Raw genomic sequence first — 20186 nt, forward strand, 5'->3', positions numbered from 1 at the left:
TGTGTAACAAACCGGCTCTCCGCCCCCAACCCCAACCCCCCGCTCAAAGATCTGGCTTTTTGCATGAAGGGAAGTTTGCAAAAACTCCACTAGATAAGCGTCGGATAGCAGTTGCTCAATGCAAGTTATGTTAATCTATGGAACTCTCTGCCACAGGAGGCAATGCTGGCCATCAGCTGGGATGGCTTTAAAAGAGGCTCTGCTCTGCCTCCATACTTAGAAGCAGCAATGCTTCTGAATGCCAGTTACTGGAAACCACAGAAGGGGAGAGGGCTTTTGTGCCCGGTTCCTGCTTGTGGGTTTCGCATAGACATCTGGTTGGCCCCTACGAGAACAGAGTGCTGGGCTAGATGGGCCATTGGCCTGATTCAGCAGACCGCTCTTATGAGATGCTCTACCACTGAGCATGGCCCTCCCGCAATGCGCTAATGGTTTTTTTTTTTACTTTTATTTTTTTACCAACCACCAAAACACAGTGAAACCCCCCAGGTGGCTGATACATTGGGTATACAATATTCAATAATATACATATTCAATAATATACATATTCAATAATATTCAATAATAACATATTCAAATTAACTATATGTACACTTCTATACAGTGGTACCTCGGGTTAAGTACTTAATTCGTTACAGAGGTCCGTACTTAACCTCAAACTGTTCTTAACCTGAAGCACCACTTTAGCTAATGGGGCCTCCTGCTGCTGCCGCGCCACCGGAGCACGATTTCTGTTCTCATCCTGAAGCAAAGTTCTTAACCTGAAGCACTCTTTCTGGGTTAGCGGAGTCTGTAACCTGAAGCATATGTAACCTGAAGCGTATGTAACCCGAGGTACCACTGTATACCTTAATACTCCTCCTTCCACAAGGTTTATTTAACTTTAAACATTTTAATTGCCCCAAATTGTTCAAACCTACTCAAATAATTCAGCATCTTCTCAAACCAATCCTCTTTCTCACTGACCTTAAACCCTTTCATTCTATGTAGCTTCACAGTTAGGTATTCTAAAATTATAATATTATTCAGTTTTTTCCTCCATTGGTTCACCCCTAGCTCTTCTGCATTTTTCCAATTACTCGCTATAACCTGGCTGCAATCACCATCAATTTTACCCATTTGCATTCCTCTTTTGTTTCTAACTCAGTACTACTCAGGGTAATAAGAACCATGAATTTAGTTATTTCCACATTCCTTCCCACAATGCCCAATATTTCTATACCAATCTGTTTCCAAAATTCATTAATTAATGGACAATCCCACCACATATGACTGTACGTTCCCATCACTCCACATTTCCTCCAGCAATTCTTACTTCCAGATTTTGTAATATGATATAACCTTACTGGTATATAATACCATTTTTGTACCAGCGTCAACCCTGTTCCTGGATTATCCTAGAGGTCGCTAAGGGTTTGACCTTAAGCCATCAGCAAGGTGCGTTCCATCTTGAATTATATCCCTGCTCCTCATGTAAAGGTAAAGGTACCCCTGTCCGTACGGGCCAGTCTTGCCAGACTCTAGGGTTGTGTGCTCATCTCACTCTATAGGCCGGGAGCCAGCGCTGTCCAAAGACACTTCTGGGTCACGTGGCCAGCGTGACAAGCTGCATCTGGCGAGCCAGCGCAGCACACGGAACGCCGTTTACCTTCCCGCTGGTAAGCAGTCCCTATTTATCTACTTGCACCCAGGGGTGCTTTCGAACTGCTAGGTTGGCAGGCGCTGGGACCGAGCGATGGGAGCGCACCCCGCCGCGGGGATTCGAACCGCTGACCTTTCGATCAGCAAGTCCTAGGCGCTGAGGCTTTTACCCACAGCGCCACCCGCGTCCCTCGGGTGCGTATAATTCAAGGTGCGTTCCATCTTGAATTATATCCCTGCTCCTCATGTAGCAGGACTCAAAATCCAAGCATTCCCTGGAGAGCTTAGCTAGGTGGACCAAGGGTCCAACTCTGTTATGGCAGCTTTCCATTTTCCTAGCATATTTCTAGGGCAGTGGTCTCCAGCAACTGGTACTCAGAAGCAGGTAAAGGTAAAGGACCCCTGGATGGTTAAGTCCAGTCAAAGGCAACAGCAACCTGGGGTTGGTCCGGATGCTGCAGCCAAGTTGCTGAATGGAGTACTTGGATGGGCAAATATCTCACCTATGCTGGAAGAACATCACTGGCTGCCAAATAGCTACTGGGATATGCTATGGCTGCCATATTTCACGAAGTAAAAACCCGGACACAAATGTGAATATTCTACCCATTAAATACTTAATTCGTTCTGGAGGTCCGTTGTTAACCTGAAACAGTTCTTAACCTGAAGCACTACTTTAGCTAATGGGGCCTCCTGCTGCTGCCATGCCGCCACTGCACGATTTCTGTTCTCATCCTGAAGCAAAGTTCTTAACCCGAGGTACTCTTTCTGGGTTAGTGGAGTCTGTAACCTGAAGCGTATGTAACCTGAAGCGTATGTAACCCGAGGTGCCACTGTATATGTATGTGTTTTATATGATAGATGATTGATAGATAGATAGATAGATAGATAGATAGATGATAGAGCAAGTGAGCTGAACCTTTGGGCATTGTTTTTGAATGCCTTTGTTCTGGTATTCTGTTATGCCGACTTTTTTTTTTGTAAGCCCAGTCATTTTCTTCTTATTCACTATTCCATTTATATCCCATATTTCCCCCCAAGGAGATCAATGTAAACAGGAAGGAAGAGGAGCTCATCGTCACAACAACTCTGTGAGGAAGGCTAGGCTGACCCCCCCCCGCCCCACAGAGTAGCTGGCCTAGGGGAGCTTCAGATGGGAACCGAATCCTAACCTAAGACACAAATTCTTTTTCGTGAACACCACCGTTTCATTTCAATGCATGAAGCAACTCTGCAGTTTGTGGAGTTTTCCAACCAGTGGGGTCCTTGCTTTGCATTACCATTTTTTATTTTGATTGTTTGCAGGGCCTGCAGCCAGTGGCGTTGCGTGGGTCGTCAGCACCCGAGGCAAGGCAAGTAATTTGCGTCCCCTAACCCGAGGCAAGGCAAGTAATTTGCGCCCCCCCGCTGCACTGTCCCTCCCCCAGATAGTCCCTCGCTCTCTCTCCGCACCGCACCGCACCGCACGCCTGGCACCCTCCCCTCCACAGTGGGCGGCGACCCGGCGGCTCGGATCGGATTCGCACAGCCAGCACTGCAGTGAGATAGAATGAGTGAGCCAGGTAGGAGCAGAGAGCTGCGAGCGCGAGCGCACCCCCCCAGATGTTGCGCCCGGTGCGGCCGGCCCCCCCTGCACCCCCCACGCTACTCCACTGCTTGCAGCTTCGGTCTTCTAAGTCTTCGCTCCGTCTCAGAGTCCTGACCTCTGAGCTCTGCCCGGACAATATCCTCTGCCTGAACCTTCAGCTTCTGTTCTGTCCTCCTCAGTGAACTCTGCTGTGGACAGACTCCAAACCATATTCCTGGCACACTTCAGACCATCACACCTTCCTGTCCACATCCCTTTTGAAAGCCATGCACCCTGCAATTCTCCCTGTGTTCTTAACCCAGATGTTTCCTTCTGCGGTCCCAGCAAGAAATCTTTGCACCACAGTCTTGTGGTGAGTGCGAAAGTTCGGATGTACAATTCCCGGTATCTAACAATGGTTAGAGAAGAGAAGACTCCCTGGAAAAGACCCTGATGTTGGGAAAGATGGAGGGCACAAGGAGAAGGGGACGACAGAGGACGAGATGGTTGGACAGTGTTCTCGAAGCTACAAACATGAATCTGACCAAACTGCGGGAGGCAGTGGAAGACAGGAGTGCCTGGCGTGCTCTGCTCCATGGGGTCACGAAGAGTCGGACACGACTGAATGACTAAACAACAACAACAATGGTTTCTCCATTTATTTAATGGAGTTTATTTAAAACGAGTTTAGTTTGAAAACTAAAGAAAGCAACAACAACAACAACAACAAAACAGAAAACAAATCCATATCTTACTATTATAAACAGTAAAACAACAACAACAAGACATTTGGGGGGGTGTGTGCTCTTTTCATGTTGCGAACGGGCCTCCGGAACGGATCCCGTTTGCAACCAGAGGTACCACTGTATTTATATTTTTTTAAACCAGCCATTTTAATTATTTGCAATACATTTGACACACACACAACCCCCCTCCCAAAAAAACACCCTGCATACAGTAAACTCCTTTTTAAAAGAGGCAATGTGTGTCTCCTAAATTGTGATGTGAGTATCATCAAACACCAGTCAAGGGGGTTTTCTCTTATGAATTATTTCATGCAGATGGATGGATTCCAACTGATACAATCAATCAGCTCTGGGGGGTTTGTTTTTTAAATCTGCTGATGGTTTTAATATGAAGAATTAATGAATACAAATTGATCAGCCGGGGTTTTTTCCCTTCTTCAAATCAAGCGTCCATTACAGTAAAACGAGTCTGGCTGAAAGCGAGCCAATAAAAGACCAATTGATGGCTGAATAAATGAGCTGAAATCGAACTCGGATGCAGCTGAGAGAGAAGCAGAGATTGGTTGGCAGTGTACATAACTGGGTGCCTTGATCTGCCTTGACTCAATTAGATATATATATATGCCAACTGCAAACGAGCTGATGGTCCGGTCCCCAGCGGATTACGATTCGGCCGAGAGCAGCCCAGTCTCCCAGACTTCGCTGTCCGTATGGCGTTTGCCTTCCAGATGTTTTACAGCTTGGGAAGACGTTTCTCATCCCCGAGAAATGTAAAGAATTTCTAAATAGGATTTTTTTAAAAGGGTTCAGCCTGCGTTACTCAGCAGGCAAAGTTAGCGAGGGATGTGATGGGGGATGAGAAAAGTTGGAGGGGGGTGGAGGGGAGGATCTAAAAAGGAAAAGATTTGGCAGCCGGGCCCTTTCCACCCGTTCGGAAGTCACAAAACTGAGCCTTGTCTACATGTGCTCTGGCGCACAGACACACACAGATTTAATGTGGATTTTAATAAGCGCTTCATGCCTGCCCCCTAGTGGAAAGAGATGTGCCTTCCTTTGCTATGTTCAGGTAGATGGGTGTTTCCCAAACTTTGGACTACAATTCCCATCGTCCCTGGCCACTGCTAAGGATGATGGGAGTTGTAGTCCAAAAATGGCTGGAGACCCAAATTCACAGATGATGATAATAATAATAATAATAATAATAATAATAATAATAATAATTTTTTATTTATAACCTGCCCTCCCCGGCCAGGGCTGGGCTCAGGGCGGCTAACACCAAATATAAATTACAATAAAATGTAACAGAAAAAAAGAAAAAAGAAAAAAACAGTTAATTAAAGTACGGCTTAAAATACGGCTTAAAATGCAGCCTCATTTTAGTAGTAGCCCACAAATCAAGACCATAAAGGGAGGAAACCTCAGATATTCACCTGAGCCAGCTATCCATGCTGGTCCTACATGGGCCAGCAAAAAAGCCAAGGGAACATTTATATACCAAATCCTATATAAGGAGTCAGAGTGAGTCCAAGCCGAAGGCCAGGCAGAACAGCTCCGTCTTGCAGGCCCTGCGGAAAGATGTCAAGTCCCGCAGGGCCCTGGTCTCTTGTGACAGAGCGTTCCACCAAGTCGGGGCTAGTGCTGAAAAGACGCTGACCCTAGTTGAGACCAATCTAACCTCCTTGAGGCTTGGGACCTCCAAAGTGTTGTTACTTATGGACCTTAAGGTCCTCTGCGGGGCATACCAGGAGAGGCGGTCCCATAGGTACGAGAGTCCTAGGCTGTAGATGGACAGGATGGGCCATTGGCCGGTTCCAGCAGCCTTTCCTTAGGTTCTTAATGGGAATTTTTTCATTCTCAGTACCTTCTCCCAGATGCAGAACAGATCAACGCAGGAGGCAGGGCACAAAATCCTTTAAAGGATTTTGCAGGACGGCAAACCAGTCAGTCAAATGGTGTCAAAGAACGTCAAAAACCATCAAGTATTTTAACACATTCATTTTATTAGAGCAGGATGTGAACACACAAAAATCCAGGGATATAGGAAGTTGTCTTATCACAAGCTAGGCCACTGATCTGTCTAGCCGGTCTGCTGTTCTCCAGGGTTTCAGATGGGGTCCTTGAGACACCAGGAACTGAACCTGAGGCAATCTGCCAAGTGTTCCACCACTGAGCTATAGGTCTTTCCCAAAGGAAATTTGTCTTCACCTGAGGGCTGGGACCGTAGCTCATGGTTTAGGCTCAGCTTGCAGACGTTCCCAGGTCCAATCCCAGGCGTCTCCCATTAGAAGGCTCAGGTAGCAGGTGGGGTGCAGGGACTCTGCCCAAGATCCCAGCTGGCCATTGCTTGTCAAAATAGACATGACTGAAGGAGAGTCTCCACCCCCATTGTTCTGCCCGGACACTGAGGTCCAGCTCCAAGGGCCTTCTGGCGGTTCCCTCACTGTGAGAAGCAAAGCTACAGGGAACCAGGCAGAGGGCCTTCTCAGTGGTGGCGCCCACCCTGTGGAACGCCCTCCCACCAGATGTCAAAGAGAATAACAACTACCTAACATTTAGAAGACATCTGAAGGCTGATGTCAGGGAAGTTTTTAATGTGTGACATTTTAATGTATTTGTAATCTTTGTTGGAAGCTGCCCAGAGTGGCTGGGGAAATCCAGCCAGATGGGTGGGGTACAAATAATAATTTATGATGATGATGATGACTGAATTAGATGGGTTAATAATAATAATAATAATAATAATAATAATTTATCATTTATACCCCACCCATCTGGCTGGGTTTCCCAGATGGGCGGGGTATAAATAAAAAACTATTATTATTATTATTATTATTATTATTATTATTATTATTATTGTATTTGGTCATCGTGTTGCCTTGGATATCACTGACTATTGTTTGCAACACAGGGGTTAAATGGGCTGGGAAGCTGAGATGAGGAGGAAGCAACAGGGGAGAGAGGAGCCCTTCCAAGTATTTGCCGCAATGCTTTGCAAGACGTGGGATCGGACCCTGGACCCCTATGCCCCCTATGCGATGCCACTGGCGATGCCACCTAGCTCAACCTCCTGTAATGCCAGAATCACAACTAAAATCGCATCAGTTCCCCAGCCCAGGAAACCTAAATATTGCCGCGAGGCTTGAATCCTGCACACAGATTTCCATGCTGGTTCCATCCAGACCTTTCTCAGCAGCAAAACCGAAGCAGGCACAGAGGTGGTGGCCCGGATCGTGGCGATCAGCCACGGCTTTAAAAGAAACAGAATTTACCGCATGGTTGTTTGCTATTTTCCTGCACTTCTTATTTGCCTTCTTTCTCTTCAGGACTGTTTGTGGAGCTTGCTAGTGGACTTTCTCTTGGAATCCCTCAAGGCGGCTTTGATTTCTTGAGTCACTGTGTCCTGCCACGGCTGGCTGCAAAAGATGAGCGGCAAATAGGAGACCACCTCTCTGATGCGGGGTGGCGGGCGATAAGGACTTGTTGAGCTGAAGCTCATTCACTCCCCATGCCCAGAGCAACCCACCCTTGTATAAAAACCTGCTTGCACAATCAGCAGCCAGAACTTCCTGTCCCGAGATAACAGGAATTTATGTGCTTTATTTTGGAATGTTTATGAGCTGCTTCATCCAGGGGTTGCTAATGGCGGGGCCAATGGTGGCCACATACCGCCCTGTAGAAATGAGCTTTCACTCTCTGAGGAAGTACATAGAGCTGAAGGAGGAAGTTGCAAGAACGACGCTCTTCCCTACTTCCTCTTGCAGCTCTATGGGCTTCTCAAGGCTCAGATTCATTCTAAGGGATCTGACTTTTGCTCACATTCCTTGGAAAAGTGAAGTATGTGGTGTCCACACACTTTTTTGTGGCTCCCTCATCAGGAAGAGAGGGTGTCGCCCACAGTTTTCTCTTTTTGTTAAGCGCTTTGAGGGGTTTTGTTTGTTTGTTTGTTTGTTTGTTTACAATGTATAAATGCTAATAAATAAAAAATAAATATTTTGCTCATTCCAGGGCTACCTTTGAAGGTGACCCGGAAACTACAAGTATTCGAGAATGCAGCAGCTAGACTGGTGACTGGGAGCGGCCGCCGAGACCACATAACACCGGTCTTGAAAGACCTACATTGGCTCCCAGTACGTTTCCGAGCACAATTCAAAGTGTTGGTGCTGACATTCAAAGCCTTAAACAGCCTTGGCCCAGTAGACCTGAAGGAGCGTCTCCACCCCCATCGTTCAGCCCGGACACTGAGGTCCAGCTCCAAGGGCTTCTGGCGGTTCCTTCATTGCAAGAAGTGAGGTTACAGGGAACCAGGCAGAGGGCCTTCTCGGTAGTGGCGCCCACCCTGTGGAACGCCCTCCCTTCAGATGTCAAAGAAATAAACAACTACCTGACTTTTAAAAGACATCTGAAGGCAGCCCTGTTTAGGGAAGTTTTTAATGTTTGATGTTTTATTGTATTTTTAATATTCTGTTTTGAGCCACCCGGAGGTCCATTCTTAACCTGGGGTACCACTTTAGCTGCTGCCGCCGTAACTCAGTTCTTAACCTGAGTTAACCTGGGTTAGCGGAGTCTGTAACCTGAAGCATATGTAACCTGAAGCGTCTGTAACCTGAAGTGTCTGTAACCCAAGGTACCACTGTGTATTTTGTGTGTGTGTGTGTGTGTGGTGTAGTAGTTGTTGTTGTTGTTAAAGCTGACAACTGTACTCACCCTGGTTTCACTTCAGGAGGACGTGGTAACCGTTTGGTAAAGCCTTTCTTTCCTACCAACCAATAAGTTTCTTCTAGCCCTTTGCCCTGTAAGCATGGAAAAGAGAGACCATCAAAAACTCACTGGAAAGATCAGTGCAATTTTGCAAATAATAACCAGAAGTTTTCCGACTGGGAAGTGCAGATGTGTTGGGCCCTGCAAAATAATTGCACAAGCACAGCAAAACCTGCATGTGCGACAGAATTTCCCCCAGTCCCCCTGTACACCCGGGAACCCCCAAAATCTGCACATCTGCCCTGGGGGTTTCCCAACCCTCCAGATCAGATTTGGAGAAATGTAGGAGAAGGAGGAGGAGGAGGAGGAGGAGGAGGAAGAAGAGGAAGAGGAAGAGGAAGAGGAAGAGGAAGAGGAAGAGGAAGAGGAAGAAGGCACCTTGTGTGGTGCATAGGAAGGGACAAACCTGTCAATTTCACTTTCTTTCAGATCCCCATTTCTACATCCGCTTGCAGAATTTTTTAAGTCAACGTGAAAATTCATCAACCTCTTAGTGCAAATTTCCCCTGGCATAAATACGTTTCTGTGCAATTTGACCCAAGAGACCCGTTTTTGCAAAGCCATTTCCCCATATTATACGTTATGTTCACTATTAGATGCATTTTTAAAATAATAATTTCTTATTTATACCCCGCCCAGCTAGCTGGGTTTCCCCAGCCACTTTGGGCGGCTTGCAACCGAATATTAAAAACAATACAGCACACTGGCATGTGCATTTTTGCACACATTATCTGGCTGGAGAACTGCTTTGCAAAATTCGGAGAAGTGTGAATTTCAAAGAACGGCTGTGTTTTGGTTCAGGTATCATTTCGGCAAGCAAAATATTCAGTAGGCTGGTCTTCAAATGCAAACTGAATTGAATTTCTCCTCCATCCCGAGGGGAATGAGAGGAAGTCGTTCCACTAGTACACTTCGGGCTGAGCAGCCTTCCCTCCACCAGGTGACCTGCAGATGTCTTGGACTAAGATCTAGTTTCCCCTCCTTCTCCTTACATCTCATTTAAAGATCTCTGAGAGATCTGCATTGGCTCCCAGTACGTTTCCGAGCACAATTCAAAGTGTTGGTGCTGACCTTTAAAGCCCTAAACGGCCTCGGCCCAGTATACCTGAAGGAGCGTCTCCACCCCCATCGTTCAGCCCGGACACTGAGGTCCAGTGCCGAGGGCCTTCTGGCGGTTCCCTCATTGCGAGAAGTGAGGTTACAGGGAACCAGGCAGAGGGCCTTCTCGGTGGTGGCGCCCTCCCTATGGAACTGCCCTCCCTTCAGATGTGAAGGAAATAAGCAGCTATCCTATCTTTAAAAGACATCTGAAGGCAGCCCTGTTCAGGGAAGTTTTTAATATTTAACACTGTACTGTTTTTAACACTTGACTGGGAGCCGCCCAGAGTGGCTGGGGAAACTCAGCCAGATGGGCAGGGTATAAATAATAAATTATTATTATTATTATATTAAAGCTGCTCTCTACCAGTCCAGGGACCTTTCGGTCCACCAAGCTGAGTGTTGCCTCCTCTGGCTGGCAGAAGCTCCTCCTGGTTCTCCAACAAAGCTCTTCCCCATCATCTGCTTCCTAAGACCATCTAACACAGCCTTTCTCAACCTGTGGGTCCCCAGATGTTGTTGAACTACAACTACCATCACCCCTAGGTGGCAAGGCCAGAGCTCAGGGATGATGGGAGTTGTAGTCCAACAACATCTGGGGACCCACAGGTTGAGAACCACTGAGAACCACTCCAGAAGCTGGAGATTGAACCTGAGACCTCGGTCCTTTTGCCTGGGGTTCCATACGCCCAGAATTCCCCAGACTTATCCAGGATTTATCTGTCGGAAATAGTGCCTGGGCGGAATTTACGGAAATCGGTAAAAATGTTTGGGGAAACCCGGGCATATGGCAACCCATGTCAGAAGTGTTGGTTTTTGGAGCGAATTTCCTAAAATGAAATGAACCTTCTGCATTCACAGCAGATGTCCTGTCTGCAACCTGTGGCCATTCTCTATTTTTGATGGTTGGTGTTTGTGCAGATGAACAAAGGAGACTGCCTTCTAATAGAATCAGTCTAGAGCATAGCTGTCAACTTTCAGATTTGAAAATAAGGGATCAGCAGCCTCCCCTGTCCCGGGGACAGGATATCTAACAATCCGGGATAGCAGCGGGAAGCAGCGGGAAACGGTGCTGGAATAAGGGTAAAGGTAAAGGGACCCCTGACCATTAGGTCCAGTTGTGACCGACTCTGGGGTTGCGGTGCTCATCTCGCTTTACTGGCCGAGGGAGCCGGTGTAGAGCTTCCGGGTCATGTAGCCAGCATGACTAAGCCGCTTCTGGCGAACTAGAGCAGCACACAGAAACGCCATTTACCTTCCCACCGAAGTGGTACCTGTTTATCTACTCGCACTTGGACGTGCTTTCGAACTGCTAGGTTGGCAGGAGCTGGGACCGAGCAACGGGAGCTCACCCCATCTTGGGGAATCAAACCGCCGACCTTCTGATTGGCAAGTCCTAGGCTCTGTGGTTTAACCCACAGCGGGAATTTCCCGCAAAAAAACGGATGGTTGACAGCGATTGTCTAGAGTCAGCCTACACCAGGGGTCAGCAAACTTTTTCAGCAGGGGGCTGGTCCACTGTCCCTCAGACTATTTTTTTTTTGGGGGGGGTGAACAAATTCCTATGCCCCACAAATAACCCAGATGCATTTTAAATAAAAGCACACATTCTACTCATATAAAAACACGCTGATTCCTGGACTGTCCGCGGGCCGGATTTAGAAGGCGATTGGTCCGCATCCGGCCCCTGGGCCTTAGTTTGCCTACCCATGGCCTACACTGACTGGAAGCATCTCTCCAGGGTGTTGGGCAGGGAACATGCGCAAACCTACCTGAAAATGCTGGTGGCTAAACCTGAGACCTTCCGCATGCCAAGCATACGTTCCGTCACTAAGCTACGGCCCCTCGTTGATCTATCACTCCCCTGAAAGTGAAAATGTTGTCTTTGGCAAAGCAAGAGGGTTAGCCAGGAGATAAGAGCCTTCCAGCCAGATGTCTCCGTCCAGCTCAGATTCCTTACCTTCAACTCAGTCTTCCCCCTGAATTCTACTTTATAACCTTCGTTTAGGCTCTTCAGGGTTTTCATGGTGCTTCGGCTGATGTGGATTCTGTACGCTGCCAGTTTTATTTTTTTGAAAAAGGGGGAAAAGGAAGAAAAGATTCAACTTCAGATCTTTGTCACGTTTCCAAGTGTCAGAGTCTACCTGTCGGGACCGGCCCACCCATCAGCTTCGCTGAGGCAGTCGCCTCGGGCGGCAGTGTCAGAGCTAAAATGGCCGCTGTTTCTTTAATGCTTAAAAAGCAGGGTCAGCATGAGTCAGCGGCCTGCACCGGGTTGTACATATAGAGTGAGAAATGTTAGTTTGTTTGTTGGGTTGGTTGGTTGGTTGGTTAGTGAAAGCTGGTAGTGTTGGTGTGTACAGTTGGTCAGTCGCTTTTGCACAAAGTCTTTTAAGAATAAAAGCAGAATGTGCTCTGCAAGGATATTCTTGTGGACTCTTTTATGCTGACAAGGGTCTGAGGACCAGGCTGAGGAGACACAGGGAGGTCAGAGCCCTTTTTTTTTTTTTTTACAAACACTGACAGGTTATGGGCCCAGTGTTTCTGAGCATGTGCAGAGTGCAAAGCGACTGACAGCATCTCAGCAGGGAGCTGGTGAGTCCTGGTGGTGTATGGAGCCAGTGGCTGTGCGTTGGAGCAGTTGGTGGCAAGCCGTAACTGTCTGCAGCGACGCTGGAGCGGCTAGGATCTGAGGATCAGGAAAGCACTCAGCGTCGGCTACTGGAACAGTTTGAACTGCTAGAGGACCACAGTAGGCGACTCACAGAGCGGCTACACCAGTTGCAGAGCCAGGCGGGAGAAAAGCTGGGTGGGGTGGCAGATCTGGAAAGAGGAATGTCCCTCACATGTCTTTGCTGCTCCTCCTTTGGCCGCGGAAAGGAACAACCACCATCTTAGTCCCCCCCTAATGGGGAAGGTTCCTTCACCAACTCAGAAAAAGCCACCTGCCCAGGCAAAGACATACCACATATGAAAAAAACACAATCTTTTTATATGCAACAACAGCTGCCAGGGTAGTGGCTGCTACTAAATGGAAATCTCAGGACATACCAACCAAGGAAGAGTGGATTTGTAAATTAAGTGAGTATATAAAAGGTAAAGGTACCCCTGCCCGTACGGGCCAGTCTTGACAGACTCTAGGGTTGTGCACCCATCTCACTTAAGAGGCCGGGGGCCAGCGCTGTCTGGAGACACTTCCTGGTCACGTGGCCAGTGTGACATCGCTGCTCTGGCGAGCCAGAGCCGCACACGGAAACGCCGTTTACCTTCCCGCTAGTAAGCGGTCCCTATTTATCTACTTGTACTTAAGGGTGCTTTCGAACTGCTAGGTGGGCAGGAGCTGGGACCGAACGACAGGAGCTGACCCCTCCGCGGGGATTCGAACCGCCGACCATGCGATCGGCAAGCCCTAGGCCCTGAGGCTTTTACCCACAGCGCCACCCGCGTCCCAAGTGAGTATATAGAATTGGCAAAATTAACTTCGATTATAAGATATCGACCAAATCAATAGTTCAGAATGGAGTGGAAGTATTTCGAAGGTTATATGTCAAAATATTGTTCTAAAAGTGACACGTTAATAGGCTTAGAATAAAAAAATGTAAGCAATAACAAAAGAAACAAAGTAGGAAAAATCAGAATTTAACAAAAATAATTTATTATAGAATGCAAGGGGGGAAAGGTAGAAAGAAATATGCAGAAGTTGAATTGCTGTGGAGGGTGAGTGGTGGGTTTTATAATTAAGTGTATAATTATGCAACTGTGGCAATTTAGATATTATATTTTATGTGAGGGAATCATTGGGAATTTTGGTTATTATGTATATATGTTAAGTTTCAATAAAGATCTTTGAAAAAAAAATTCAAGAATTGTGACCTCCTCCTCTGCTTCTCTGAAGGTCCCTGAGGAGACCATCACTTGCCACCTGGGATGATCAAGGCTGCCGCTGCCATGGCTGCTAATTTCCACCCCCCGTTTTCATACCGCTGAACTGTACCTCAAAAACTGGGACAACCCTTTTTTCACGCGAGATCTTGGCACCCAAAATGGTCGCCGTGGTCTTGGCCCCCCAAAAGCTTTTTTTCAGGGCCACAATCTTGTATGGGGTAAGATGACTGTTATGTACCGAGTTGAATAGGATACAAAATGCAGCAGTCTGATTGGTCCTAGAACAATAGGATTCAGAATGCAGCAGTCGGATTAGTCCTAGAAAAATAGGATTCAGAATGCAGCAGTCGGATTGGTCCTAGAACAATAGGATCCAGAATGCAGCAGTCTGATTGGTCCTAGAATAGGATTCAGAATGCAGCAGTCTGATTGGTCCTAGAACAATCGGATTCAGAATGCAGCAGTAAGATTAGTCCTAGAAAAATAGGATTCAGAATGCAGCAGTCGGATTGGTCCTAGAACAATAGGATCCAGAATGCAGCAGTCTGATTGGTCCTAGAACAATCGGATTCAGAACGCAGCAGTCTGATTGGTCCACAGGAGCCACCCAATCCAGCTCCAGGTGGAAGTAAATCCGCAACCAGATTGGCCTACAGGAGAATCCCTGAATTAGCCAATCACGTGGGGCCCATTGTGTAAATAATGTATATAAAGCAGACATTCTGGGGGAACTTCCATTCCTCCTCACCACTATGAGCTGAATAAAGAGCCTGAAATCCATTCTCAACGCCGAGTATATTTCAATGACTTGTGCAGGCGTGCTGCCCAGGAAGATGGCGTCCTGGTTTTTATCTGTGACGTGTTGAAGGGTTTGCTTTTCTCTCTCTTCCCTCCTGCTTTCAGCATGCAACTGCTTCCCTGGGCTGCCTCCAGTCACCTCAGCTGGCGACGGAGGAGGCAGGGACGCCATATTGTTTTGCCTCAAGTGGCAAAATGGCTTGGGCCGGCCCTGCCGTTGGTGCCTGTTTTCGAAAAGCACCAATAGAGGTGGGGCAGGAATTAGTAGGAACTTCAGAAGCTGCCATTGACCGAGCCAGACCATTGCTCAATCTCTCTCACTGCTGCCTGCACTGTCCAGCAGAGACTCTCTAGGATTTTGGGCGTGGAAACTTTCTCATCACTTCCTGGGGTTGCTAGGGAAGGAATCTGGGGCCTTCTGCAGAAAAGCAGGTGTTCCACCACTGATTTATGTAGGTCTTCCCCATCCAAGAGAGGCCTAGTCTATCTCTGAGGACATTCCACTGGCAGGAAGAGCTGCATATTCAATCATTCAGACAGGCCTTTGGCCAATGAGTTGAAATATGTTTAAAAAATTGGTTTTAACATCGTTTTTATGCATTGGTTTAATCACTTTGTTTCCCCAACTTCCTCCCCAAGGAGCCTAGAATGGCCAACAGCCAGAGAACAATATAATTACAATACAATGAAAATATTCAAAACATTCTAAAGCAGTTAAACTACAAACATACCCCCATAGCTAATTACTGCAGCTCACTGGGAACGTTTTTCGATTCTCCCGGAGTGATCTACCTCGATTATACATAAGAACACAAAGAGAGCTTGCAGGATCAGGCCTTTGGCCCATCTATATACCAAGATAAAAGCACACCAAGAACTCAGGCCAATATAAGTTTCAGTAGTGGGAGTGGTCAATACTCGCAAATCAATAGTCGATTGTAACAAAAACTAATCCATTCAAAAGGCCTTGCATGAGAACGTTTTCAGTACAGTGGTACCTCGGTTTTTGAACAGTTTAGTTCACGAACAACTTGGAACCCAAATGCTGCAAAACTGGAAGTAGGTGTTCTGGTTTTCAAACTTTTTTTTTGGAAGTTGAATGTACTCCGTTTTGAGTCCCCCTGTGTTTCCTGTTGAGCTGCTAATTTGCATCCCGCCCATTCAAGCCTTCCGTTTCCGAATGCAATGTTCTGAGGTGATATTTGGAGCTTATATTTGGTGCTTTTGTTTTTGCCATTTACCGTATTTTCCGCTCTATAAGACGCACCAGACCACAAGACGCACCTAGTTTTTGGAGGAGGAAAACAAGAAAAAAAATATTCTGAATCTCAGAAGCCAGAACAACAAGAGGGATCACCGCGCAGCGAAAGCAGCAATCCCTCTTGCTGTTCTGGCTTCTGGGATAGCTGCGCAGCCTGCATTCGCTCCATAAGACGCACACACATTTCCCCTTACTTTTTAGGAGGGAAAAAGTGAGTCTTATAGAGCAAAAAATACGGTATTTTGCATCTTTTGTTTTGAAGCTTTTTCAGTTAATTTGTTTTTGTGACTGCGTGGATCCCAGTTCAGTTACTGATTGATTGATTGACTGACTGACTGACTGACTGATTGTGTGACCTCGGGAATGGATAAAAGCCTCCCCCCCCAGACAAACAATGACTATCATCAGCGCGGGTAAGAAATTATTATCATCATCATCATCTACAATACTGTTTTATTTATTTTATAGTACAGTACATTGATTATACTTTCATTTTAAGGAGCAATGGTCTCGTTAGACAGTAAAATCAATGTTGAATTGCTGTTTTAGGGGTTGTTTTTAAAAGGTTGGAACGGATTAATCCATTTTGCATTGTTTTCTATGGGAAAGCACGTCTTGGCTTTGGAACGCTTTGGTTTTGGAACGGACTTCCGGAACAGATAAAGTTTGAGAACCAAGGGACCACTGTGCTTGTGGCCAAGCCAGCATTTGCTAAAAAAAAAACCACACCAAGAAGACTTACGCAACCCGGTGGACTCTATCCGCGAAGCTGTATTCACCGTGTCCCCAAAGAGACAGTAGCGTGGCATAGTGAGACCCACCACCCCAGCAGCGCAAGGACCTAGAAAACAGAAATGCATTGGGTGAAGGTGGAACGGATATGAGCTGCACCAGATATTGAAACACAGGAACCCTTGGTCCATCTAGCCCTCTAATGCCAAGACTGACCGGCAGAGGCACTCCCTGGTTTCAGACACGGGCACTGGTACCAATTCTATGGGCCTGAGGAGGGGGGGTCCCTTCAATGCTGAGGGGGCGGAAGGGGTCAAGCGTGGAGCTGAGAATGGTGTATTTTCAGTGACTGGCTCCTCCTGAGTGCAACAGAGGAGGCCACTCCACGCTGGGCTCCCCACTCGGCCTCCCCCCGGCGATGTGACATGCACCACGCACACGTCACGCATGCACAACGCACATCGCACACATGACATCACACAAGCGCCAGGTCTTCTCAATCTTGGGCACAAGTCTTCAGCTGTGGACATGGGTGTTTCCAGCCCTGTCCAGTGACACCAAGGACAGGGCCTTCTCAGTAGTGGCACCCGCCCTGTGGAACTCCCTCCCACCAGATGTCAAAGAGAACAACTACCAGACTTTTAGAAGACATCCGAAGGCAGCCCTGTTTAGGGAAGCTTTTAATGTTTGATGGATTACTGTAGTTTAATCTTTTGTTGGAAGCCGCCCAGAGTGGCTGGGGAAACCTAGCCAGATGGGCGGGGTATGAATAATAAATTATTATTATTATTATTATTATTATTATTATTATTATTCAAGGGATGCGGGTGGCGCTGTGGGTAAAACCTCAGTGCCTAGGACTTGCCGATCGCATGGTTGGCGGTTCGAATCCCCGTGGCGGGGTGCGCTCCCGTCGTTCGGTCCCAGCGCCTGCCAACCTAGCAGTTCGAATGCACCCCCCGGGTGCAAGTAGATAAATAGGGACCGCTTACCAGCGGGAAGGTAAACAGCGTTCCGTGTGCTGCGCTGGCTCGCCAGATGCAGCTTGTCACGCTGGCCACGTGACCCGGAAGTGTCTGCAGACAGCGCTGGCTCCTGGCCTATAGAGTGAGATGAGCGCACAACCCTAGAGTCTGGCAAGACTGGCCCGTACGGGCAGGGGTACCTTTACCTTATTATTATTATTATTATTATTATTATTATTATTGGAACCGGGGTCTTTTGCATGCAAAGCATGGGCTCTAAGACCAAACTAGGTCCATTTCCCCTAAAAATAAAGCAAGAATCCAAGGTTTGGAATAAAGGGCTGGATAAAAGAGGATTGTTGAATGTTGTAAACCGGCCTGTGATTTTCAGACAGAGGTTTTCCCCAGGCCTACCTAAAACACCAGGAATGGAACCTGGGACATTCTGAGCTCCTTGTTTGTTAATTTATAGACCACTCCCCCCCCCCACAATACTTTCCCTCCAATTATCATTGGAGCATAATTATAAGACAGTTGTTTAATCTTTGATGGTTGGGTAATTTCAGAAGGGGCCGCGGCTGTGGGGGAGAACGGCTGTGAATTTCGTGAAGGCACCCTGCGCTTCTGAATTTTTGTCCCCACTCTTCTGTCTGTCACACGTCAGGCATGTCACCGGTTAAACGTTCTCAGCTGCTAAACACCGCAGCTCTTCTGAAGAGCCAGTGTGGTGTAGTGGTTGAGAGCGGTAGTCTCGTAATCTGGGGAACCGGGTTCGCTTCCCCGCTCCTCCACATGCAGCTGCTGGGTGACCTTGGGCCAGTCACACTTCTCTGAAGTCTCTCAGCCCCACTCACCTCACAGAGTGTTTGTTGTGGGGGAGGAAGAAGGGAAAGGAGAATGTTAGCCGCTTTGAGACTCCTTAAAGGGAGTGAAATGAGGGATATCAAATCCAAACTCTTCTTCTTCTCTTCTTCTCTTAAATGCCCTCCAATGCTAAACAGCGTCACACGCCAAACTGTCCGCTTTCGGATATCAACTCAGATTTCGTGGAATGCAGACACCAGCTGTTCAGAGTTGTGTGTGAACATTCAAGCCGCCGTACACACGCTGGCTGGAAGTCAGACTCAAAACTCTTTACAATTCCTGGCAAAGTCTCGGACCACCCAGCCTCCCCCCCTCCTTTTTGGGGGGAACTGGAGATCTGATTAACTAATTCACCAGACGAGCTGTGTTTTTCTGTCTGTTATCTTATCCCTGAGTGACAGCTTCATCCCTTCCAGAGGTAGTCCAGAAAACAGAAAACCCAAGCCATTTTTCAGGGTTCCCTGCCCAACCCCATGTTGAGAAAAACGATGCTTCTGAACACCCACACAACACACATGGCAGTCTGAAAATTATACTGCCGTTATACATATCTATGGGGTGACCACATTTGGGACGCTGAATACAATTTTAGGGGTTGGGTGGCCATCTGTCATGGGTTGAGATTCCTGCATTGTAGGGGATTGGATTGGATGTCCCTTCCAACTCTTTGATTCTAGGGAAACAGTGATGAAGGGGCCGGATCAACTCCCTTGTGAGGAAAGGTGGCGACATTTAGGGAAGCTTCATATCTTAAAAAGAGCTTCATATCTTTAAAAGTCCTTCCTTTTGTCTGTCCTTAATCTTCCAACAGTGAGAGATTTTACTTTCTTGGGCTCCATGATCACTGCAGATGGTGACAGCAGCCACAAAATTAAAAAACGCCTGCTTCTTGGGAGAAAAGCAATGACAAACCTAGACAGCATCTTAAAAAGCAGAGACATCACCTTGCCGACAAAAGTCTGTCTAGTTAAAGCTCTGGTTTTCTCAGTAGTGATGTATGGAAGTGAGAGCTGGACCATAAAGAAGGCAGATCGCCGAAGAATTGATGCTTTTGAATCGTGGTGCTGGAGGAGACTCTTGAGAGTCCCATGGACTGCAAGAAGATCAAACAGATTCATTCTGAAGGAAACCCAGCCCTGAGTGCTCACTGGAAGGACAGATCCTGAAGCTGAGGTGCCAAGACTTTGGCCACCTCATGAGAAGAGAAGGCTCCCTGGAAAAGACCCTGATGTTGGGAAAGATGGAGGGCACAAGGAGAAGGGGACGACAGAGGACGAGATGGTTGGACAGTGTTCTCGAAGCTACCAGCATGAGTCTGACCAAACTGCGGGAGGCAGTGGAAGTCAGGAGTGCCTGGCGTGCTCTGGTCCAGGGGGTCACAAAGAGTCGGACACTACAAAACGACTCAACAACAACAAACTTCCAACATTCACTTTCACTGGAGTTCTAGTGTTATGAGAGAGAAAGGAAAATTTTCTCTAATAGACTTTCACTATGGCACGTAAACTTTTAAACAAGCCATCAACCCCTGCCCAACCCCTTTGTGCAAGAGTGTTCTCCGTTGTCCAGACAGCCTCCATCAGGTGACTCTTGAGAGCAACAGGTTTCCAAGATGCAGCTCGGATGTCTAATTAGGTCAGATTTCTCCTCCACAGACTCGTCCTTGTTGTTTTTCCTTACCCCAACGGCTGCTTGCCAGAAGTGCTGGATAGGTTGATGAGGCCTGTGAGCTAATCTTCTGCAATAACCATCAAGGATGCCAGGGGGAGCCTACAAACTCAGAGCAGGGCTGGGTGGCTACAGGCCAAAGATTTCAAGGTCTTGACAAACAAACACCCATCTGGGCCCCTCTGCTTGGAAAAGAAACTCCT

General features: G+C 47.3%; 1 protein-coding gene across 1 annotated transcript in view; it reads right to left on the reverse strand.

Annotated features, from left to right (window-relative positions):
• Positions 1–7267: 7267 nt before the first annotated feature.
• The window catches only part of LOC310676838 (retinal guanylyl cyclase 2-like), a gene marked incomplete at its 5' end in the record, with an annotated part of 49923 nt that continues 37004 nt past the window's right edge, over positions 7268–20186 (reverse strand). The window contains 4 exons of the mRNA XM_083439017.1: positions 7268–7367; positions 8659–8744; positions 11771–11865; positions 16497–16595. Coding sequence (XP_083295143.1) covers positions 7274–7367; positions 8659–8744; positions 11771–11865; positions 16497–16595 — 374 coding nt within the window. The 3' untranslated portion in view covers positions 7268–7273. The remainder of the gene's footprint in view (positions 7368–8658; positions 8745–11770; positions 11866–16496; positions 16596–20186) is intronic.

The sequence above is a fragment of the Podarcis tiliguerta genome (assembly GCF_965153285.1).
Source record: "Podarcis tiliguerta genome assembly, chromosome: 4".
Taxonomy (NCBI): domain Eukaryota; kingdom Metazoa; phylum Chordata; class Lepidosauria; order Squamata; family Lacertidae; genus Podarcis; species Podarcis tiliguerta.